This window comes from Aplidium turbinatum, chromosome 11 (assembly GCF_918807975.1).
Source record: "Aplidium turbinatum chromosome 11, kaAplTurb1.1, whole genome shotgun sequence".
Taxonomy (NCBI): domain Eukaryota; kingdom Metazoa; phylum Chordata; class Ascidiacea; order Aplousobranchia; family Polyclinidae; genus Aplidium; species Aplidium turbinatum.
The window spans coordinates 4,547,900-4,574,249 of record NC_137482.1 but is presented as its reverse complement, the minus strand read 5'-3'; the positions used below and the strand labels follow the sequence as shown (position 1 = coordinate 4,574,249).

The window sequence follows — 26,350 nt, the reverse complement described above, 5'->3', positions numbered from 1 at the left end:
GAAATGTTTAATTTGCAAGCGGATAACTTTTCGACCACTAGCTTGTCGAAGATCCGGTACATTATTAAACCTTGAAATAAAGAATTATAAGTTTCGATTAACGCATAAGCTTCCGACCTAAGCCTTGAGTACAGGATGCACCGTAACCACAGCAATGACCAATAAGCAAAAACGCACAGTGAACAAGAAATAAAAAGAAAACGGCCAGAAGATTCTTGTCACAGAATTCATGTGTGTTTTATATTTTGTAATTCTGCTGGTCCAGCGAGTTTGTTACGCTTATCGCATTGTACATATATTAAAAACATGTGTAAATAAAATTTATTAAAGTTAGTTGAACAAATACTATGTGTAAATAAAAATGTTAAACGTCGCGATAATAGTCTTTGTTACTTTCATTTTCCACAAAAAACCTCAGAATAACAAAACACAGCCATAGATAGCGCAGTTAACAACAAATCTACCACAGCTGATGTGCTGCTACTCGCCATATTCAAGCAGCAGACGCTGGCTCCAACTATCTGTGTTTTGTTTTACTTAAGAGTTACAAGTGGCTACCACAGAATCAACATAAGGGTCATCCAGTGGTCACTAACATGTCGACAATGGTACATCGAACATGATCGGTTGAAGGATCAAATGACCTTAAAAAGACTAGATTTTCAATCGTAGTCGGCGTATACGTAACACTCTACCTTATTTGGTCAACTGAAGGTTTGCAAGGAACTGTATTCTGGCTGCAAGCATATTCACTATTCAGAACTTCATAGCTATTACAAACATGAGAGGTTATTTTGTCGCATTCAAGATAATCTTCGGAAATTGAAGATTCAGAAAAGGGGAAAATAAAGAAACCAATCTTTTTTAAGCATGTCATTACGTGTCTTCCCAAGACATAATCTCCTCCAACAGGTGCCGCACCGATTTCCTTGCAATATAACTTTATCAAACTTGAAACTGGTGGTAGAAAGCACCGACCGCTTAATATCCATAAGTTGAATGGTCACGACAAAGGAATTCCAAACTTTCACATCACAGCCAGCACATCCCATTTGTTCGCTGCACTCTTCAATCTGTAGCCTAACAAACCACTTGATCTTTCCGTTAAATACACCCTCAGTATAACACACCTCTGGTATAGCTCTTTCAAGTTTGTGATGTCATATAACCGGAAGAAGAAAGGTTGATCTTAGCACGTCTTCTTTTCATTTATCTTTCTTAGAAAAGATTTCTTAGAAGTGGTGTTTCTTAGAAACCTAATGAAGCAAGTAGCAATAAAACTTCTACTTCAAAGAGCAAACTGCAATTTTTACATTTGCCAAAGGCTATCAAATATTTCAACTATTGCTTTGCAGAAGCCCTTTTGTGGATCGAACTCTCCAGCAGCAAGACCCTTCTATTTTACACAGTTTAAATGTCTAGGAACATCAATATGATGTAAATAAGGCCATATTTTTCTAGTTGAGATAGCACCCTCAGTATGGGTTTAACAGTGCAAAACACTTCTAACATGTCACCATGAGTGGCAAGTACATGGGGTCAAGCTAAAACAAATAAACGAGGCCATGCCACTAAAATGAAGATATATTGAAGTACAGTAGTGCGGAAAGAAATTAAGTGTAGTTTTGATGAAGCGAAGTGCTAAATTTACTAAGTAAGTTGGGCGGTGCTGCTAACGCGTCACAAGACCACGCCACATTAACAAAATAGCTTAAACAATGTTGCGAAAAATCTCAACTACTTTGAAAGACAATCTGATAATCCTGGATGGACATTTAGAAAACATGAAAAGATAACATATATGAAATAACGAAACTAAGTTATAAATCAAATTATATATATAGCCTCTCTTGGACAGATGTTTGGTTACTTTAATAACTTCATCTTTGTCGAACGTGTCAGTAAGACTGAGGGTCTCGCCTCTCAATGTTTTTCTTAAAGTTTAAACATCATTGGCCACCATGCACAGAAAGATGAACAAAACTCATTAAAACTTTTTTAACGATATCCTTGTAAACTTGTACATCTGTCTTTGGAGCGTTCAATCAATTTTTATCATTTGTTTCACTTCGTAAGATCAATCAAATTGATTGATTTCATCAGGATGGCTTAAACTTGACGCCTTTCACAACTAAGTTGAACTCTAGAAGCATCAATTTCGAGCTTCATTTTGCTTCATTATTGCTAAAATGCACATTTTTCTTCTTCAAGTGTCATGCATGAAAATGGCTGACGCTTCCGAAATGAACTAGTTTTTCTACTTGCGCTGAGCTCAGTCAAACTAAATATTGTAGCCTATCTAAGTTATTGAAAAAAGCTTTCTCTTGTACAAAAACATTTTTATTCAACTTCCAGAACAACGCTATCCTGTCATCGTAATAAAAGCTCAAAAATTATCGCCAGTCGAAAGATGGAAGATTTGTCATATCCAGGCTCACTGCCGGTGGTTGAGGATTTAGATCAAGTGGACGGGAAGGCAAGGAAGCAAATCTTAATGTTCATCTTCAACCTTGTTTTTAAGTGTTCTAAAAAGATACTACCACATGCTCTTGAGCGGTGTCGAACCGGCGCCCTTTCGAACATCGAACCAGGGTTTTCATCACTCGGTTATCCAACAGACCACTTTTGCGAAAGGAACTCAAACAAAGCTTCCTTAAACTTAATTAAACCTCGCTTTGCGTTGTTGCAAGTGATTGGATCTTGAAGAAGAGAACAAGCTTAAGAAGAGAACAATCTTTGGATGTATGATGACGATTGATTCGTTTTGCCGCTTAACTTCATAGAGAGCTTCGGTCTAAAGTTGTGTTTATGCAGCTTTGCCATTGCCAAGTTCTTCCTCTTAAAATCCAACAAACAAAATTTATCAAATTATACTGAAGATGATTGAATGTTGTCAGATGTTCATTTTATAAAAAAATTGCTGGATTTTGTGAAGTGAGAAAGTCTAACTCTGAATCGTTTAATCACAGAGTAACACAGTTGATTCTTCCAAGTTTGTTTTTCAACAGATGAAAGGTTTTCCACTACAATCATGCGTGATCGTTGCCTGCCATTTTGATAATGACAAAACAAACTGAACGTTGGTTTTTTTTTTTTTTGTTGAACAACATTACATAAGCAGTAAAAGGTTAAAAAGTGCATATTATTTTTTGTTTCGTTTGCAGCCAAGAAGCTCAAGGCAAATTGAAATTCCAACCTTTCGTTTAATTTGGTTTAATCTTCTAAAACACGCCAACTAGCAAAAATTTGCTTTTTTGCATCATTGCAACGTCTAGATGTAAAAAAGCGCAGCTTTTACTAACTTGAGCTAGAGATTCATCCAGGAAGGCGGACAATAAGATATTAGGTTAAACAGGCCACGCCTTTTTAGTTACTTTACATCATTTCACGTTGTATAAACACACAAACGAGATACAAGATTCAATTCGATAAACACCAACAACATTGAAAATGCAGCAAAACGTTTTCAAAACGTAAGAGCAAAGTGGTTCAAAAATGTAAACACTCCTTTGCGAAAAATTATACTGCCTGTGCCTACCGCCTTCATTGTCAATCAAAATCATTTACGTACGTGGCAACCTCATGTGCTGAAGGTGGAAAGAACAATGCTGCAAGGATTTCATTTCTGATAAACTCGGTTCCGAGTTACTTTGCAGAAATTCAATACTGTACCGTCATGATATACGAGCTATAGGTCGGAATTTATGGAAAATAAATAGTCACTTAATTTTTTTATGTTTACGAGGCAATTCAGTCGTTATTATCTAACCACTGAAAACATCTACAGACAAAAGGTTATTGATAGGGCTTGATCGCACTATACCTTTCAGCAAATCCACATCATCCAGCGGAAATTTCCAAATGAATTTGTACCTGCAAGTGAAATCCACCATCACTCGGTCTGGAGACATGGAAAACCTGGAAAGCCAGAGGTTAATAAAAGATTTTGTTTCTATTTGTAAACATTTCTACGTTGCAGAGATTGCGGGCAGTAAAATTAGCCATAATGATATCTAAAAGAATCGGTTTGCAGAAAAAAATGAGGTGGATAAAAAGAATAAAAAAAAACGCAGCAAGGAAGAAATTGGCCCTCCCCCCATTTGTGAAGATAAAATCAATTTTCAATATAGATGACGTTGATGGGTCCCTTTACGAAATAGCAAGGTTTTGAGTCAAGCTTTTTAAATTTTGTTCTTGGGTTTTATCAACCACTTTCAAAAACGTTTTTGAATTAAAAATAAATCAGTTTTCAACATTGGATTTGGCTTGTTTCTGAACGTGTTTGGTTATCGAGCTACGCTTTTATTTTAAGTGCATGAGGCAAGCTTGATTTTGCCTGAAAAATAACCAACTGCTCTCACGGCAATTGCCAATATTACGTTCTGGTGTCTTTGCAATTGTCCGCAAAGAATATGCAATCTATTTCCGTAACTGTGCTGTTAAACAGCAAATTTCATCATCACTCAATGTGGTCTAATTTCACCCCGGTTTACCCTCCTGTTTTATGCAAGAAACAGAACACAATTGTTAGTCCTTTAGACTACAGTTTTGGTAGGATCAAACCTGGAATTAAAACCTTGGCTCTTCGAAGCCAAATGCTGGGATACCAACCATCAGGTCACTGAACTGGTGGTTTTGTGTACGAGATGATCATTTTCCGAGAGCAGAAGTGTTTGTTCAGATGTTTGCAAAACAATAAACCACCAACGATTTCTGACTATTCGTTTTCTGTTTGCAGCAAAACAATTGTCAAACAAAACCCAGCAAACCAATCAGTTTTTTTTACATTGATTCAACGTCAACAAATACAATAGCGACTGGTTTCTTGATCTTGACCTGAGATCACTGCAACTGAAGATTCCGTGGAAGTATTGCTTCCCAGACAGCAAAATCCGTTATTTTTACATTGATTCAACGTCTGCAGAGGTTGAATCAATGTAGCCAATGCGAGCTCTAATTCTTCAACAAGTTGCCACAATCGCATGTTGCTCACTCTACTTATCAAAGATAAAACGATACATGGTGCAGTTGGTGTGTTGTTGATGTGGTGTGTTGGTGTGTGGTTGATGTAGTGGCATGCAACGATTCAAACCTGTTTGGTGATTTCAGAAAAACCTAAAAAAAAAATCAATTTGAAAATATTTTTTTCGTTTTCATATAACTCTTTACAGCTGATACTAATTTTGGAATGAATTTAGAAAAAACATTTTTGTAAAACATAAGGCAAAAATACAATAAAGCCAGCTTCTTAAACTATGTCCGTTCTTCTGGCAATTCTCTAAACTATGCTACCACAAGCTGAAGCGGTTTATTCAATTTAGATTTTCATGTTTTGTAAGGCCCCTGACAGCAAAATGCTGTCTGGGCAGTAATACCGACTTCACAAAGGAAGCAAAAAAGTTACACTTGCGTGTCCAATCTATTGCAGCATTTAACTTATTGTGCTGGATATTACAAAAGAGTGAAAGAAACTTAAAAACACTCTTGTGGTATGTAAAAAAACTGTTATCTAATCACAAGAGACCATAAATGAGTTCACAACAAAGATACTGCAGCTGCCACTATATTTTATCACCAAGTCAATTGGGTCTGATAAACTTCCAGGTTATAAATTACGTCTTTATGGCGATATTTCAATGTACTATCAACTGAAACATGTGAATAGAGTATCGAAACAAAGTCGCTTTTCTTTTTTCCTAAACGTCTTTTTTTTCAAGAGTCTAAAGATTTATCGTTACTTCTCATAATAGATTCATCTTTTAAGAGTAACAGAGATAATTTAAACCAAACCACTAAAAACGCAACACGTTACAAAACCCTGGAGACAGAAAAAAAACTTCATTTTTTAATTTCAGTTACAACATAAAGTATTATAAATCAAAAAAATCTTTATGTGGCACTTTATTCACAAAATCAACCCATTTACATAAACTCGCAGACGAGTGGTTTTCCATCAGGCCAAATACTTCTGGAGTGACCATTAGTATCGACTTTTGGCGCCACAAGGGTATAAATTATTCAACTTGTTCAAGATTTTAATATTTTTAACTTTATTTCAACATCTGCAAATATAAGTACGTGGAAAGGTAGACCAGGTTGTCTTCAGAACATTACGCTGCCTTTTTTAACGTTCGAGACAAAAAATAGAAGACCAGCCACAAGGTACGATACTTCAACAAACCTAGCAACAGAAAAAAGTGGCAAAACCTTATAGGGTGTGATTTTTAAAACTTGGAATACGACTTGTTTCACTGGTAATGTACATAATGTAGTTGCCTACAAATTCACTTGTTCGTGTGACACGAACATGACAAACATAGGTATGTCCACAAGACACTTGGTTACTAGAGCAACGAAACACCTAAATTTAAAAGACATCAATAAACACAGTGCAATTAATGACCACATTTATGACTGCGGTATTTGTTCCAACATCAAATTTACATTAGATTCATTCAAAATAATTCGCAACTGTCAATCAGAGTTTGAAACTAAAATTCATGAGGCACTCCAAATAAAGCAGCACAACCCCAGGCTCAACAAACAATTATTCGCTGGAGGGGCATCTTTTCTGTTGAAATTGTATTAGATTACGTTTGTTTTATGTTGCTTAGTGGTTTTCCTTGATTGCCTTTATGTTGTTCCGCTCACTATCTTGTCTTATAACCAGCTCAGTGGCCGAGTGGTTTCGCCTTCGGCTCTGGTGCTAGTAGATCTGAGATCGATCCCAGGTCGGGTCAAACTGAAGACTTTAAAAACGGTACCGATTGTGTTCTTTCTTGCATAACGCAGTTAGAATAAATCGGGTAATAATGTGATAACATCGTAAACCTGATATAAAAATTAAACATGAGCCTTGTCGCTAAAAGACCTTAGCTGTTGTAGAGCGACAATAAATAAAACCATAACATTATTATTATTATTATCTTGTCTCATGACCACACTCCCGCATAGTTTGACATATTGTTACCACCTTTTGTGTTTGTTCGTCAGTTGTTGCTTATACGCAGGTCAGTGCATTTTAAGTCATTTATTATTAACATTTCACGAATATTTGTTTTTGTTTAGATGAATTAAGGTATTTTCCTGAAGAGGGCAGAAAGTTTTGCCGAAAACGTTTGAAGTTATGTAGCTATTTTATTGTATGTATTATTTTTTGAATTATGCAGTTCAATCTTATAAAGCTGTTATCGATAATTATCTGTCAATGTACATAATGTTCACGCTTTTGGTAAACACGTACAACAAACGGTTGCCATACAAAATCCATGAAAACAAATTTTGCTCTCTGGTCTCTTGTCGCTTCTCTGTATTTCTCAAGGTGCCCACTACGCGTTTAAAAGATGAAAGGGCAGGCGATCGGTTCCAGAGCCCAGCACATTATGCTCCAATGAAGAAGGTAGTTTTAGAATACATTTTTTTACGAAAAACATTAAATGATATGCCCTACCATCATAAAACTGCTCTCTGGAAATCAGCAATAAAGGTTCGAAAGGAAAAGACCAAAACTATATGCCGTAGAATGAAACGGATTATTAAAAGGATATTTGTAGTGTAGATTATGGATATTTCTAAGTATAGAATTGAAAATGTCATCATATTATACAGCAGCAGTAAAAGTTGTTTTTTGTCGTATCCAGGCTTACGCCCGGTGGTTGAAGATTTAGATTAAGTGGACGGGAAGGCAACGAAGACAATCTTCGTGTCCACTTTTAGGGATGCCGTTAAATGTACTGCCAAAGAAAAGCCACATGCTCTTAAGTGGTGTCGAACCGGTGCCCTTTCGATCGTTGCACGAGCCCTCACCACTCGGCTAGCCTACAAAATCGGCAGCTAGGTAGATTTCACATGGCAGTGTTATGCAGAACATTGATATTAATTTCGATATTTTGAATTTGGGATAACATCATGTTTACTATACTTTTATCATTTGTTATAATGCAATAAACTGAAGCCTAACATGAACCTAGTGTGGTTGCAAACAAACACGAACAAATAAATATTGCTGAAAAACAAAACAAACGAGAATATAAAGCAACTCCTTGCAGTTTAAATATTGCTTCAAATCAAAAACCTAAAATTACGAAGAATCAGTTGAAATGACTGCTTCTTATTTTTATGCAAGAAGACTTATATATATATTCTTCTGATTATTTTAAAATTTAAGGTAATATGAGTCAATGACAAAAAATTAACAATAGTTTTCTTGGCACTATACTGCAGTGAATATAACTCAAAGATGGCAAGTGAAAAAGTCGACTCAGCAATGCAAAAAAAAGTTGAACTTTTAGCACCTTGTTGTGAACACAAAGGTTCCACCTCTTCAGCAGAAGCCATTTATTTCAGTGTCAAGTTGTCTGAGTCCTCACTGAAGTTTTCTGTTTTAGCAGCTTCAAGGACGTTGGGAAGTTTAAAAGCTATAGAAGCGCCACAACAATGTAAGAAGATGTTTTTTCTGCATAACTCGCCAGCGAATGTTAATATTTTACACCGTTTTAGTGACGTCTGAAAACATTTAAATGATGTAATCAGAGCTACTTTTGCATGCTTGTTCGATTCTCACAACTCTGTAACGCTACGTCCTCAACTGTTGGTTTTCAATGATTCAAATACTTTGATTAAACAACTGCATGTTTTCCTGTATCTCCATGGTGTATACTGTAGCATAACCATGTTTTTGCAAATCAACAGGGCCTGGACAAAAGCTGAGCATTTGTGCAATGTTTTTTTTGTGTGTGTTAAGGTTATGCCAGGTGGTTCTTTACTTTTAAACATGTCTTGACAAAAAATTCCTTTACCTTATTGACAACATGGTCGCGCAAGCTACCATGCCACTCGAACCCCAAACGCCAGATAGATCATCGGATCGACAGGCGATATCTACCGAGGACAAGCATTGTGCCATGGCAAAACAGATTCAAAATGACTAGTAATACAGCGTCATTACCAAGCTGCAACGATTTTTCAAAAACGAACAACTTCAACGACTAGGATAATAAATTTATAACAGTGGTTCAGGCTAGACCAGTGAAGAAAACAAAGCTGTATTTATTTTGGTGTAAGTTAAAAAAAGGCTTAAATTTTGAAAATTTACGTGATGTTCTCGAGTAGTCTACTTGTTTCTATCAGGCATTTTAGATGCAAGTAACTTCTTTTTTACCGTATCCAAACATACTTGTGGCGTATGTTTGATTAAATATTATTACAAACAAGTTCAAATGACTCCATTGTTTTCTGAGCACACAACACTAAAAAGCAAAATTGTTTGAATAGTAGAATGGCACTTCACCATGGGATTGCTGGTTAAATATTCGACGCTGAAAAAAATGATATACCATTCACATTTGTGTATTAACCTGTCAAAGTAGTGCGTTTTATTTCAATAAAAATGTCGCCTTGGTGTATCTTCATAGACTCATAAATTTAATAACAGTGCTTTCTTTCTCAAACGAAGTTTTTACATTAACACTTGGTTTAGCAAAAAGTTACGGCCTGACATTCTGCTATCACTGCTGCTAAACATAAGAACAGAAGATTGTGACGGACAAATTTTTAGCAAAATTTTATGATCTTACACTACAACGTCATGCTTTACAATCAGTCAAGCGTGACAAAGCCGTAGAAAAGCAGAAGTTAAAATCATAATCTCCATCAAGAATATTGTTACGGCCAATCTCTGTACAAATCAAACGTCATATAAAACCGTTCAGGTCTACTGAATCTTACGTCATGGAAATTCCTAAAACATGAGCAAAGATTGCACCATCGTTCGTAAGACTTGTATCACACCTGTTGAGAATTACTTCACAATGCATATGGATTATTGCGTCACATAACTGCGTACGTGAGTTTGAGATATTGCCATGTATTCTGATCATTCGTAAAATTGTTGCTTGAAGTTAGTCGCAAATTTAACTGTTTCGCTTAGTGCTGCTAGCTGGACAAAATTTCCGTCTTTTATCTAAGTAGTTTGGATTGTAGTGACAAGTTTTTCAGTGGTGTACGGTGTTGCATCCCAATTTCGATAGCCGCGGGCTAATTTTACAGGAATACACTTTTTGAAAAGACGTTTCAAAAGAGTGTTTGTTTTTCGGTCATTACATACAGACGAACGGATTCTGGAATCTTACGTTACAATTTTCCCACGAAGAGATTATGGTTTACCGCTGTGACCAAATATACAGTAAAAAAGTTCACTTCAAAGTCCACAACATTGATTCTCAACTTTTTTTGCTCACAATCCCCTTTTCTAACACTAACAAGCCTGCAAATGCCAAGTTTTCCGGAAGTAAACTACAGTAAATATTTCAGCAAATTAGAAATCTGAAAACGATATGGCAACACTGGAATGAATACAGTAAAATTGATATCTAAAGACAACTTTTGGTGGCTGAGAACAAACTAAAAGTATGTGGTTGTTCTTTTAACATGTTCTTGGCAAATTTTAGAAATACATCAACTACAAAGAACCTGACAACACAGGTTCAACAAATACTTCTCTTGAGGAGCCATAAATTAAGATGACAACTCGTCATGTTTTATTAAGCAAGATATCCTACAAGCATTATTAGCTACTATTTGCTTCTTCAAGGGATATGCTTGTCTCGTACTCAGCGGTAAATAGGCTGTGCCAATTTCTTGTAAGCTGTATTGCAATCAACTCAGTAGTATGCCAAGAACTACTTATACGAAAATGCTTGAATTGAACAAAGAGTAGTCATTAGTGAGACTACTATTGTACAGGCAAAAACGTTGCTAATCAGGAACCAATAGCCACATTAAGGGCGTATTATTGATGCAAAATATAAGTGCAGGAGACCAAGCTTTTTCCTATTTGTTTTTTAATGAGGAGGTTGTCCCTCGTGCCCTCTGTCAGTCACACCCCTGAGAACAACATGTCTCGTTAAATTTATTAAGCATTGATGAGTAGCGAAGAACACCGTGGGACAATGCGCGGCTAATAGAGTCGTTTTAAGTTTTCAACGTACAGTTTAATATACTTCTTCAAAAAGCACATCGATTTTGACTTTTTCCAATCAGTAACTCAGCCATTTTTGACATAGATTCAATGTCAGCAAACGTTGAATTAATCTAAAAAATGACTGAGTTTATTGCTCTGGTTGGTCTTCATAGACTAAAATCACAGTTTTGTGTTTATAGCACAAGGATTAGGAAAGTACCTTGCCTTATTTTGATAGTTTTTCACGTGACAACACGCAACGCTATGGAATGATCTTTAGGGTTAATTGTCATGCGTGCAGAAGGACTTTCGTCACGTAACTTAATTTATTCGCATTCCCGAGCAATCGGGAATCTTTCCACAAGCAGGTGAAGGCTACTTTTGAACAAGAATAAACAGGCAAAATTTCAACAGCTTTCAGGTTTCAAACGGTTTTTGGGCGATTGTTAAAACTTCGGCAACCACGCATTCTCGTCCAGTGTCATTCAGACTAGACCGATCACTGAGGAAAGAACAACCATAAAGATGGGCCAACTTACAAATTCATGGAGCTCCTCCGTAAAGATGAAACTCTTCCACTTTTCTTAGAAGTCGTGCACATCAGCATGTCATTGAAGAGCCACAAACTTCTTTCCTTCTTACTTCCATTTTTCTGCAAGTTAGTGAAACACCAACAATAGAAGTTGCGTGTGAAGAAATTTAATGACAAAGCAGAATCGACTATCCACAGTTAATATAAAAGTAATACTTGAACTAGATACTCATTTGAGGGCGTCTATCCCTGGTTCAGGTGAGGCAATTGAAAAAAGAATTGAAGAAAAACGCAAGCAAAAGCTCCTGCACATTTGACCGAATTCTGAGAAATTGCTGAAAATCGGCTAAGCGGTACATACGCGGAACAAACCTAATTATACCAGTCCGTTTTGAATTGATTTGATTTTGCAAACGTTGAGTCAATGTCAAAAATATTTATATCTTGGATTTTTCCAAGGCAGATGGCAAAGCAGATGTTTCCTCCCAGCCCGGTGGCTTTATATACAGAATTGTACATTTCTGAAAATAAACAAGCTCAACGGCCGAGAGTTTCGCTTTCGGCTCTACAGTAGTGCTGGTAGGTCTGAGATCGATTCCAGGTCCGGTCAAACCAAAGACTTAAAAAAACGGTACCGATTGTGTTCTTTCTTGCTTAACGCAGTAAGGATGAATCGGGTAATAATATGATGGCATTGTAAACCTGATATAAAATTAAAAATGAGCCTAGTCGCTAAAAGACCTTAGTACCTAGTTGCAGAGCGATAATACATAAAACCATAACATTATTATAATTATGAAAATAAAAATAAATAGAAAGAAATTGAACCTTACCAGCTCGCTGCAAATATCTTGATGTAGAAATTTCCGCTTTGAAGTGCCAGCAATCTAATAATATGCAATAGTTGTGAGTTTAACCCAAAGCTGGACAGCAAAACAACAATTTTGAAACTGGGTTGACACAGCTATGATTTGCATCTTCTAAACTGTTTGCAAAAACCAGTTGCAGTTGCAGCTGAAAGTAAAGAAGTGCTTTGTGTGAATTTTTAAATTTGAGGATTTTCAGCTTCACCTCAACACAGAGCTCGCAGTCATTGGTCCGGTTTGCTAAAATTAAATTGGCTTTAAATGTACTCCAATCAATTAAATTGTTGGATGGTTGCCCAAGTGATGAGAACGACTGCACGATCTCAAAACGACAATGGTTCGACACCCACCAAAAGCATACAGTTGTGTCTGTATGACGTGATGACATGTGCAAAAATGAGCACAAAGATTTTCTTCCTTATCTTCCTATCCCCAAAGGCGGATCTAGCAAGAGACCTTGGGGGAGGGGGGCAATTTCGAAAAAACGTAGTGATGCGCAGGTGTACATTAATCCGACCTTGCAAATGTACTCTGATTGAAGTTACTTTTCTGCGTTTTAAGGAGGGGGGGAGCAATCATCCTAATCGCCGCTTCCTAGATCCGCTACTGCTGTCCACTTAATCTCAGTCTTCTACCATCCAGCATAGGCCTGGACAGTTGGACATGACAAAGTTTGATTGAACTTACATCAACATTTCCTTCTATTAGTTGTTCGATTTCTTGGAGCAATCGAGCTTGACGGTCGGCCGCTTCTGCCACTTTTTCACCTGAACAGATTTTTCAAACACGTTCAAACACAAAAACTTATATTTCTATTTCAGCTTAAATTTGAAACAAACATATTGCCAAGAGTTCGGTCATGACTATGGCTTCTTAGTAATAAAATCAAAACTTTTTTTATTGATTTCCAAAATTATTAAATAAATCTTAGACATTTTTTGTATCTACAACAGCATGATGTTGATCGCAAGTCGCCAAGCTTGGTACCTCTGTTCATTTGTACGGAAAGGTCATGAATCTCTTGCTGGGCCATGAGCAAGCTGTGCCGGTCTGGATGTCCCTCTGGCGTGTGTTTCAAAAGATCCTAAATAATCACACGGAAATACAATGTTGAAAGAGTTTGTTGAACATCAGAGGACGTAATGTTTAATTTCTAACATACACGGTTTCACAAAACGTTTAAATTAATGCACACAAAATCAGTTTGTATTTTGAAATGAGATGCAAGCTGTTTCAATGGCTGTTACGGTTAAAATAATCCCAAATACAGAAGATTGGCTGCTAACGTTTTTTCTATTCGCAATTCATTCAAGAAAAGCAAACACAATTTTGCTGAGGGTTCCTTCTGTTAATTTTTTCACATTGTTTTAGCCTGATGTTGCGAGTTCGCTGTGGTAACGTTAGCGAGTTGCACTAGCTTTCGGAACACAGTTCCCTGGTCATGTGCTATGATGAATCCTTCTGTATGGCACTAAATCACCAGGATACAAAATATAAAACCAACTTAGTTTTAAATGAATTCATCCTTAAGTTTTGTGTGTGAAGAGTTTAGCAGAATTTGAATAAAACCACAAGATAGCAACTCATAGAAAGACTCTAAACCACAAGAAAATAATTATTTTTGAGAAACGAATTGCAGAAGACATAAATTGTGTTGGCCTCACAATTGCGAAGTAAATTATCTACGCAATTTAAACCAAATTACTCAATAAGCGCAGAATGCTTATGTTGTCAACCTCTTCGTGGTGAGTCCCGAAAACATGCACTTTACAAGGCGAATGACAACAAATAGAAACAGCAACCGTAACGGGTTAAACGAATTGCGTTCGGCCGAACAGGAGGACTCCTTAACAACCCGATTCAAGACGCTCTCAGGGTTAGTCTTGGGAAGGAGCCCAAATTGCTAAACGAACATACAGATAAACAGCAATCTCAAGCATTCCCAAGGTGGTAAAAAAATAAAAAAAATAAGAAAGTACGTCACATAAATAGTAGTTTCAATACAGGTACCTTTATTATTAGTTCATATCTGGGGATTCTTTGTACAGGCTTAATCATGAGGTCTGACAATCCTTGTTTTTCTTTGTTCTCTCTTTGGCATTGCTAAAAAAGAAATAGTTGTTTTACTTTTAAATCATTTGAAGATTTATTTAGAGTAGGCTACTAGCAATATACCATATTCTTTTTTGTCTTTGCTAATGAAGTATGTGCTTGATTCTATCACTTGTACATGATGCTACTTACGTGTGATTTGTGCATATTATTTGATGTTTGTTTGTTTGTTTTATTTTAAGATGGTAAGATTTTAAACCTCAGGTATATGAGGCCTGAACTAGAAGATATTCTGTTGCATGTTAGATGGCTTCGGTGGAACTATTTTATTCGTTTAATTCAGGTAAAGTTCCTTTTGGCACCCAGCCTTGATTGTTTTAGATACGCATTGTCTTGCAGTCAGAGAGGATTGCACAAACAATGTTATGGCCTGGAGTTTTCTGGTGAATTTTTTTTCCTCAGTCTTCCATTAACATTATTCATTTAAGTGGACAACTTTGTTTGATCTGTTCAATTGCACACGGACAGCTTTGAACCACCGTCGAATAGCTTTACTATATTTACACATTGGTCGTGAATTGTGTTGGAAATCAAAGGAAAAAATAAAAAGATGCTAATAAAACTGTGCTAAAGTTCGCGAAAGCTACAGAAGTTCAACGAAACATTAACAAACATTTCAGGAAAGTAAAATTCGATCAGAGCATTCTATATTGGAAATGTACGTCACCAATGATCGTAAACCTTTAGGATCAAAGCACATCTTTAAAGTCTTGAACTGCCTAATGATAAAGTAAACACCCGATGACTTGTGGTTTGACAAAATTAAAGCGACACTCGTTTTTGATTTATAATGGAGATTAGCGTCATAATGTTAAAATTTAAATTTAAAAATATTTAGTCACCGCAGATAAGTCTATTTACTATTATATGTGTTTTAACTGCAGACATTTCGGCCTCCCAGCCTCCTCAGTGCAGTAGGTGCACTGGATATGGCCACGGAGATATATACTTCCGTGTGACGTTTTCCCATTTGTGGAACTCAAGCTCCAAAAATGATACTACCGCCAACCTTGCCGAAGTGCTCAAACGCAAGCAGTGAGCTTTGCGTAATGCACAGCAAGGTGCCTCCAGTAAAGTACTCACTCGGCATAAGCCAAGAGCGTCCATGTATTTGTTTTATACTTACTAAAAATAGGCCTATATGTATTTATAAACAGGTTTCAAATTGGTTACACAATGCAAATGTGCTTTGTTTCAAATCAAACTGCAACATGGCCTAGTTGCTCGAGTCCGCACAGTGTGACTATGAAAACATGTCGATTAACGTTAAAAATATATTACAAAATAACAAAGGCGTTGAAAAAATGATTTCACAGTAAAACTTGTCACTTCTGCTTCCTTGTAATGGTCATAGCCAAACTTTGAACCAGTTGATGTAAATACACAAACTCAAAATAAATAAATTTAACTTACAAAGCATGCAACAACCCATTGTAATCTTCATTAAGCTATTTTTTGATTTTCAAACATTCATCAGTTAATCCAATAAGACGGTGTCTTAAACTGGGTTGTTCGCCTTCATTGTAATTAGAATGAAGCTGGCTTTTGGGTAGGTGCATTATATCGCACTTATTGTTTGTTTTTGACACATTTTTGATGCAGAGGAAATTAACTTTTATAACTTTTGTTTGTGTGTTGTGACTGTAAACGACATTAAAAATGTGGTGGTGAAGTGGGAGCAGCATTTTCCAAAATAAAATACAAGATTATTGAGCTTCTCAAATCAATCGCGTTATAAAACTATTTGAAATCACATTTATTCACATACAATGAGATGCATTTTTAGTTGAGCAGCATTTCAGAGAATGTAGTTTTTGACGACCTAAGTTCCGCGAGAGATTCCCAGGTGTGCTACGGGACTTTTTGGAATTTTTGAAAATAACCTATTCATTTTACAACAAGGCATGAAGGGCTTCCCAGACTAAAATGCACACTATTCATAAAAATACACATATAATATTACGCTATTCGCTTGTTGCCTTGCCAAATGAAATAACGTGTAAAAGCTTCATGCACAGAAAACTGGATGTTTGGATTGCATAACGCGAGAAATACGAATCATTCTGAACCACTGTAAATTGCAAAAAATAAGTATAAAAGTCAAATTCATATAAACTTCAATTTCAAATGTTGTTGAAACAGTTGCTTTTTTTGAAAATGCTTCCACTGCGGTTGCCACACTTTGAAAAAAGCATCTTTCACTTCACGTAAAGGTTAGTACTCCAATACATTTTGGGTATCATGTCAGCAACGCCCTCTTGAAAATCAAGCTAGCGATTTCATTTGGGAAAAGCAAAGTCTCTATGATTTTAATGGAACGTTTACTTGAGAAACTGAGAACAATTTATGTTACTATCCAGGTAAAATATCCGAGATGAAAAGCTTTCTCCCACCATGCCCATCACGTCGTTAACACAGCAAAATCCGTCTTTTTTACATTGATTCAACGTCTGCGGACGTTGAATCAATGTAAAAATGATGGATTTTATCACTTGGATAAGATCCTGGGGAGGTCATATTTGTTTGTAGCGTTTCGGCGTTTCTTGAGTTTTAAAAGCACAAGTTCAAACAAACTAAAGGGACTTTATTGCAACTTTAATATTGGCTCCAACTAAGATCGTCGTTGGCTTAATATTTACAAGCCAATTTTTATTTGCTGGCAATAAATTACTTAACGAGACTGTATTAATGTAGAAATACACATCTGTCAGCGACATAATCATAATACAATAATATGTAGAGTCTTTAAATTTCTTTTGTTGTTGACCAACGACAAATAGGATTTATAATAATGAGATCATGAATCGGCCATTAGCCGAAGGGGATGGCTTCTCGACCACCGAATACACCTTACTCATGCAATATTTTAACGTTTACAGATGTGGAAGCAATGAAACAGTTAAAGTGAACTTAAGTTTGAATACCTAGCACTTTGTAATTGAATGTTCAACAAGCCAATAAAAACTGATGATGACACACGTACGTGTCGAAAATGTTGGAGTTCATTTTTATTTTTAATTATGTTATATTTGTGTATGTCATACATCATGTTAAACTCAATAAAGTTACTTTGTTTTATTTCTCTATGGTTCAACAAAGCAAACTCTCTACCAAAGCTTTATCAAACCAATAAAAGAGAAATACAATTAAATTTTAATTTTAAATCAAGGGAGTGTGCCACATTAAAGAATGTAGGTGGAAGTTCATATTCTCAATCTAATTCTAAGTGAAAAGTGCCAACCGGAGACGATCGTTTTCACATCTGAATGCATAATACAAATTTCAAGTTTCACTTACGTCTGTCATATATTTTCATTACTTGATATGTACAAAACACAAGTAATGCAGTGAAGTTATTGCAATGTCTGACCTAAACCTACAGTAACGGTTTTAAACACTGCAGCACATCTAAAGTATCCCCTTCCCAAGTAAAATAAACAACATAAAAAGGGAAAATATCACCTAATAAATATTATATACACGTAACGTACATGTCATAGGTACGAGAGCTGGACGAACACATGCCGAAGTCCCGTTCAAAATGGATTTAGTCACTCTCGGAAAAACGTCAAGCCGTTAAAACTATCGTTTTTGACCTCAGGTGTAAAAACTAGGGTAGCACTTTGACCTCTCAGTCTCAAAATGAAACAGCTTCCGTTACTGTTAATAGTTAACGTCCAGTTTTAACATACCTCCAAGAAGATCTTAAATGCTGATTTGGCTGCTATGGCGACATTGACCGCTTCTTTCGCGTTCAGGTAATTCTTGATGTAGTTTGTGTAGGATTCCAACAGTTTGTCTTTATTAAACTGCAAAACAAAAATATTGGAACTGCTGAACAAACTAAGAGATATCATTGGTATACCTTAGGGATTTTTCTGTTATTGACAATGATGAATAAGGGTTAAATTACGTTATTCCAACTATACTGAAGCATCGAAGTTTTGATGAAAACTCGTTTGATTAATCAAACGAACTGTTATGTATTGCTGCTTCATAGCTTGAGCCTTGGATTAAAGCATCGAAGTTTTGATGAAAACTCGTTTGATTAAACAAACGAACTGTTATGTATTGCTGCTTCATAGCTTGAGCCTTGGATTATGTTGTTCAACTCAATTATTTTAATGCCAAATATATGTTCAAGATATTACCATATTTTTAATTCACTGTTTAACAAAGCTGAACAGAGATAATGACTTTCGGTTTATCCTGACAACCAGAAAATGTCCACAGGACAAACCCATTTATGCAGATTTGCGAATAAAATGAGCGCTGTTAGCCACAAATTTCACACCAAAGATCTCAAACCATGGTGGCCTGTTTCAAACCAATCCGAGAAATCATTCATAGCTAAATACTTTGGTTGTCGCGCAGTGACAATCATCAGTTAAAACATTAAAACAGGATTTGTGAAAGCAAACACTTTGTGTTTAAAAAGTCAGTTTTCAAAACTAAACATTTTAAAAACAAATGCAAACCAACTCAATTTAATTGGGGAACAATAAAGAAACAATAACAAAACAACAATAAAGAATATTCAGCAAACAACAACTTTATCGACAACCAATGACGTTTTGTATTCTTTAAAAGTAAAAATCGTATCAAGCTGTAAAATAGTTTTTAGTACAAACCCGGATCCTATGATTTTCAATGTTCTACTGACCTAGTATTGTTGATAAAAATTTGTTTTGACAAAAATTGACTTTGCAAATAGCAAGGCATTGCATTGTTTTTCATTGTCTTCATTCCTTCCGCATTGCAATGCAATGAATCAGCAAGCTCTTCCGTGAATAATTTTGTCATATCAGGTCATGCGTGACTTGACGTAAGAATGGGTGTGTTTTTTGACACAAAATATGAATAAAAGACTTGGAGACCTAGTCGAACGTTAAACAACGTTCTATCGACGTAAAACATATCTCTTCAAGTGGTGAGCTTGATACAAAAGGGCAAGTCAGTTCTGTTATCATGCTAAGTTTTTATCATCAGCTAGCAGATTTTGCATAGACGGCACGTCTGTTAATAATGTGTCAAAAACTTCTGCGTATGATAACATAAAAATTTCCAAAAATTCAACTAGACCTCCAACTCTTTGTATCATTCGATCAATAAGTGACATTAAACTGCACAGCAAAAATTTATGAAGAACATGTATTTCAAGCGTTTCAGTGGTCAAAAACACTTTTTATCATGACAAAAGAGCAGATCGTTCCTAAAAATGCTTGTCAAACCAAGCTAATAATCGGAGGGTGGAAATTTAGATTCTGTGGATGGGACGACAAGGAATTTAATCAAATTACCACCACTTATTAGTATTAGTTTTTTTTATACGCAGTACGCAGAAAAGCAATATTTATTAAACTTGAAAAAATAAGTTTTCGACAATCCAAAACGCAAAAACAATCAATGAATATTTTACCCAGCTGCGCAGCAATGGGCACGCCCTTACATGTTTACACTTCGTAATTTAATCCTTGAAGATTTTAATGGTAGCCTGCAATCGCCATTTTTTTCTTGAAGCATAAGAAGTCAGAAAATTCAGCTCCTATTGAAACACAGAAGTCGACAAACAGTTCACTTTGCCTATCAATCAAAAACAAGGGTCCACAGTGAAGTACAACTCGTATAAGCTGTTGTCAAACTGTGTTACAACAATGCAACATGATAAGTCAAAATGCAAGGAAAATTACAAAAATAACCTAACGGTGCGCAACCGACCCGAACGGCAACCTCTGCCTCAGTATGCGAGCGAATACTGTCACTTATTCTCCAGTCAGTCAATTAGCCTTTTGTTTCATTGAATCAACGTTTGCAGACGTTGAATCTTTGAAAGAAATGATTGATCAGATGGCTGGGGGGGGGGGGGGGGGTTGCGCAAAGCAGTGAAGCAGAAAATAACTTTCTCTTAAAAAATGTAAAACACAACATAGTTTAGATGCTTGAAGCTTAAAAAGCTCGCAATAATTCTGTGAAAGTGCTGAAAAAATCTTATACGTAAACAAACCAGAAAAAAAATTAAACGGTGCCAAGTTTTGGGATTTTGCTTTCAAAAACAACACATACTATAGAATTGCTTAGCCTAACTTGGTTTGGTCTATCAGATTTATATATACAGTATATAAAAACGGTGGCCGGTCGATTGGTCGAAAGACATTTGGTCGACAGTCATTTGGTCGACAGACATTTGGTCGACAGGACGTTTGGTCGACAGACAATTGGTCGACAGACATTTGGTCGACAGGACATTTGGTCGACAAGACATTTGGTCGACAAGACATTTGGTCGACAAGACATTTGGTCGACAGACATTTGGTCGACAGACATTTGGTCGACAAGACATTTGGTCGACAGGACATTTGGGTTACAGTTAGGGTTAGGGTAGGGTTAGGGTTAGGGTTAGGTTAGAGTTAGGGCTAGGGTTAGGGTTAGGGTTAGGGTTAGGGTTAGGTTAGGGTTAGTTAACCCTAACCCTAAAATGAATCGTTCTGTCGACCAAATGTCCTGTCGACGAAATATCTTGTCGACCAAATGTCTGTCGACCAATTGTCTGTCGACCAAACGTCCTGTCGACCAAATGTCTGTCGACCAAATGTCTGTCGACCAAACGTCCTGTCGACCAAATGTCCTGTCGACCAAATGTCTGTCGACCAAATGTCTGTCGACCAAACGTCCTGTCGACCAAATGTCCTGTCGACCAAATGTCTTGTCGACCAAATGTCTGTCGACCAAACGTCCTGTCGACCAAATGTCTGTCGACCAAATGACTGTCGACCAATTGTCTTTCGACCAATTGACCGGGTACCATAAAAACAATGAAAACTATTAATACTACAAAAAGTGCTCAATGATAAGCAAAAAGGCAAAGCAGAGCGAATTAAATCAAATATAGTTATTACTATCTGAAGCCTTTACAAATTGTTTCAACTAACGGATCATCAGAAGGTCTTATTCAAATAAAATCAATATATATAAATGCTGATGGCGAAAAAACTCGGAAACTATCCCAAAACGAGACACCGTTCCATATTAAACCATGCTTCTAGTTCTGGTTTAGCTTGCTGCGATTGAAATTGAGCCTTAGCATTGCTGTGACTGACTTGACTCTGGCTGCAGTGTAACTGAATGATATGTAAGATAATGCAACCGGGAAATTATTGAAAAGATGCAAAAGTCATAGAAAGGATCAGGCACTAAAGCACTTCCTCTATGGGCGATCACAAATCTAAAACTTCAACGAATCATTAAATGCATAGGCGCCGACTTTTCAAAAAACCTTGGGGGGCGAGAAAAGTGATGACGTCATAACAATAACGCTATTTTACTCAATTAAAATAGTCTTTGATAAAGCTTACCGTCTTGTTTACATTGACACCTAGGTCTCAAGCCGAATTTATTAGAACCGCTGCTTGAAACGATTAGTTTTACGCATGCAGTACTCTACGCCTAGTCGTAAAAATTTTGATATTGTTAGCTCATAATTGGAACAGTTGGAAAACAAGCCGATTCATTTTCTTTTGTGCGAGTGAATGACAACGATCAAGACAGTGAAGTTATCGAAACAAAACGCAAAAAAATCATGATCTCAAGCAGAGTGAAAACCCGCTACCAGTTTTATTAACCTCGTTTCACTCGTTTTGCTAATTACTTACCTTCAAAGTGCTAACAACGGCGAAATGTTTTCTTTTCTGTTTTTTATCGAAATTTCATCGAATACCGTATATACTCGAGTATAGGTCGAGATGTTCGCAAGTGATTTTCAACTCAAAAAAACAGGTTCAACTTACAGAACAAGCTGTTGTTTCCAGCTCGGCAGTTTTCAAAATGAACACATTTTTTGCTGCGGCAAATCATTGTCGAAGTAGATTACGGAGTGTGAAATGGCGTCGGCCGAAGTGAAAGTTTTGAATACGTTATTTGCAGTGATTCAAACGTAATTTTCAAATTTAATGACTTCTTGTCCATTCTAAACTATGCACTTGTTGAGCAATATGCAAAGCTCACGAGACAAAACAGCAGAAAGAGCTGTTTTAAGAGGTCAATCTTTTCTATTTTTGCGTGTAGGATATAGTCGTTCTAATTACGTAACATTCCGTGATCGTTGAAGTCGATGTCAAACCTTAGCGGCGCATAAAACAATGATGTCAGGTTGGCTAGGTGATAATAGCGGTAAGAGACGTCGTTAATGCAAGCAATATCTGCGACCAAGACCATTAAACACCTTTTCTTTCATCGATTTAATTCTCACACATTGCGAACAAAACAATGCATTCTGTTGAATCATAATTGATCTCACAGCAAATAGTTACGTGACTATTCCAGCAGCGTAAGTTACTCTACCATCTACTTTGAAATTTCCATACCATATGAGAAAGCCATGCGATCACCGATCAGCTGCTGTTTTGCGGGTATTTTATCTTTGAAACACCACTTATAATAACCATTTTTGTTGCCCCTCAACCATAAATTTACGGGGGGCGCCGCCCCCCGGAAGTCGGCGCGTATGATTAAATGACATAAAACTCTAAAGTTTTTGCTCGAAGTCAAAACCAGGAAATTGTTGCTTGCCACATCACTTATACCAAGAATTTTAATTATTCTTCGCACTTCATATTTTTTTGTCATGCTTTTGGCAAAAAAAAGTAATTTGCTTGTACAATGTATTACGTCACTACAGTATCAGCTCCTGTGATTATACATTACACAATGAGTTGTTTAGGTATACGCATTTGTGGTGGTATGTAAAATAAATATAGAAAGTAGGTATTTCATTCTTGCTGTAGCACAGCTGCATTGCAAAACTGAAAGAAATCTGCCATTTTTGAAAGCAATAATTTTGCTGGAGTGAGACATTCTTTTACTCACTTTGGAAGCGTAGTTTCAATTCTTACATGAGTTTAATACAATAACTTATACAAGGCAACATTTTTGGAGAAAAAAAAGTGATACTGTACAGTGTAGGATTACTCCCAAAAACTAATTTTAAACATAATTAGTCAAAAAAGTAGGCTAATTTAGATTTTACAATTTTTTTATTTCAATAAAAAAAAATCAGAATATTTTTGAAACAGGGTGTCCCAAAATAATAGAAACCCATTATCTCATTTAATTGCAGGTTCCTATTAAGTACATAAAGCACATTGGATGGATTTATAAACACCTTCCATTGTTTGAAGTTGCAGTTGGTTGGTTGACTGCACTGAGCTGTGGTGACGTATATTATCACAAACAGCAAAATCCGTCATTTTTACATGGATTCAGCGTCTGCAGTCGCTGAATAAATGTAAAAATGATGGATTTGCAGTCTGGGAAACCAGGTTTATGGGATAGCAAACAGCGAGAATTGAGGACTTCATGATTACGTCTGTTTTCATACTTAGAAAAACACCATGACAATTTCAATAAAAAAATTTGCGCTCATTAACCCATATCCTCCTACCGTCAGTTTAAACTGACAGCACATTTAGATGGTTTCTAGATTACAAACCGTTTTGTCGAAACTCAGTTAGAATGTTATGAGGTTCGTAAGGTCTGTACCTAACACTATAGTACATTTAGTGAAATTCCGTTGATTCTTCGACTGGATATAACGGATCAAATTTCCAAAATGGATATTTTTTGTTGTTCGTAATTATAGCGGTGTCAATTTTTACTGGATCATGTTATAATGACATAAACCACGAAATTAGTTAGAACTAACATTGCTGTATCCATATTTTGCATACTTAGAAGAAATTAATTGTTTGTTTAAGTTTTGTACCATTTCCGCTTCCGTCAGTTTAAACTGACGCTAGGAGCAGAAGGGAGCATGTAAATTGTAAATGATTTTACCAATTATGTGCAGAATAGTTGAGTTTAGGGGTTATTTTGACAACATCTTGATTCTCAAGCAAAACGCTGATATATTAGAAAACGAAAACTTAATCTAGGTCAATTGGTGAACATAATATGGTATAACTGCTTCATTTTGAAGTTAAAAGTAGTGATATATCATACATCTTTTGATTTCATACAGCATAGCAATGGCAAAACATTTGCATGATAGCAACACATTGACAGTTTTTGAAGCATTGGAAGCTCTTGAAAGTTTAAAAACTGATGAAGAATCAATATCAGAAGTCGTTTCTAAAGCAAATTTAGTTATATTTCCTCCTGAAGATGATGGCATGGATACAGATGAAGATGATGGTGGTGAAATGGATTGTATTCCAGACAATCTATGTGGTAGACAGTTGTTGGCTAATGCTGAATTGGATATCGTTGGGAATGGGGGCATTCCCAACAATCTCTCTGACAACCAGCAATTAGACAAAAGTGACAAATTTTCCAAACTCCGGCCATTCTTTGCTGCAGTGTACAAACAATGCCTTGCAAACTACAAACCTGAACAACATGTGAGTGTGGATGAAAGCATGGTACCATGCTTTGGGAAACATGGCGCAAAACAATACATTCATGGGAAGCCTATAAAGTTTGGCTATAAACTGTGGGTGCTACTGCTAGCGAAGCCGTCAAGCTACTGCGTACAATTCCGCCCTTATGCAGGAAAAGACTCCCAGCTGGAAGAGTACAAGGATATTGGGCTTGGGATGGGTGCTGCAGAAGTAGCTCATTTGATGCAACATCTACCTCCACAAAGCGAGTCCAGTTCCAACTATCATGTGGTTATGGATAACTTTTTCACAAGTCCGGGACTTCTGCGATACTTTCGTGAAAAGTCTATTGCAGCTACAGGAACAACCAGAGAACCGCATGGAAAATCTTCTCCTCAAGCGATTTAATGAAGTTGACAAGTTACACAGAGTTGCCTCGGATGTTGCTGTGGAGACATCACATAACATTGCTGCTATCCGATGGAAAGACAGAAAAGTAGTAAATGTTCTGTCAACCTTGCAGGAAAAGACCCACTGCAAAAAGCGAAGCGATATAGTAACCAAGAGAGAAAAAAGATTGATATTCAGCAGCCAAATGTAATACACGTTTACAACCAACACATGGGTGGTGTTGACCGTTTGGATGAAAATGTTTCAAAGTATATGATCAACTTGAGAAGCAAAAAATGGTGGTGGCCATTATTTCGTTTTTGTATTGATATGGCAGTCAACAATGCTTTTCAAATATATCACCATCGCAAGACCGATGCTGGTGAAATTCGTTTAGATGATCTGGGCTTCAGAAGAGCAGTTGTTGAAAGTTACCACCAGCTTTATCGAAAAGATGTTCCAGATATACTGTATCCGGGACCCAGGGTATCTCCGCAACCCCATATAAAATACAGCACTGCCCAACACTGGATCATAAAAGGGAAGCAACGCCGCTGCGCCAAACCAGGATGTTCTGGAACATCCCTTTATTTTTGTGAAACCTGCAATGTTGGCCTACATCCTCAGTGTTTTAAGGAGTACCACTGGTCACAGCGGTAAACCATAATCTCTTCGTGGGAAAATTGTAACATAAAATTCCCGGAACCGTTCGTCTGTATGTAATGACCGAAAGAGAAACACTCTTCTGAAACGTCTATTCAAAAAGTGTATTTCTGTAAAAATAGCCCTCGGCTATCGAAAATGGGACGCAACACCGTACGCCTCTAAAACCTGTCACTACAATACAAACTACTTAGATAAAGACGGAATTTTCGTCCAGCTGGCAAGCACTAAGCAAACAGTTAAATATGCTACCAACTTTCAAGCAATCATTTTACGAATGACCAGAATACATTGCAATATCTCAAACTCACGTACGCAGTTACTGTGACATCATAGTGAAACATTGTGAAGTAATTCTCAACAGGTGTGATACAAGTCTTACGAACGATGGTGCAATCTTGGCTCATTTTTAGGAAAAATTCCATGACGTAAGATTCAGTAGACCTGAACGGTTTTT

At 36.6% G+C, this 26,350-nt stretch overlaps 1 protein-coding gene across 1 annotated transcript in view; it reads right to left on the bottom strand.

Annotated features, from left to right (window-relative positions):
* Positions 1-26,350, bottom strand: part of LOC145779530 (uncharacterized) — a 59,774-nt gene that overhangs the window by 12,430 nt on the left and 20,994 nt on the right. Inside the window, exons 4-10 of the mRNA XM_082591135.1 lie at positions 18,163-18,279; positions 14,369-14,461; positions 13,346-13,442; positions 13,046-13,125; positions 12,326-12,379; positions 11,500-11,612; positions 3,824-3,918 (exon numbers count right to left, since the gene is read on the bottom strand). Of these exons, the coding sequence (XP_082447261.1) occupies positions 3,824-3,918; positions 11,500-11,612; positions 12,326-12,379; positions 13,046-13,125; positions 13,346-13,442; positions 14,369-14,461; positions 18,163-18,279 (649 nt within the window). The remainder of the gene's footprint in view (positions 1-3,823; positions 3,919-11,499; positions 11,613-12,325; positions 12,380-13,045; positions 13,126-13,345; positions 13,443-14,368; positions 14,462-18,162; positions 18,280-26,350) is intronic.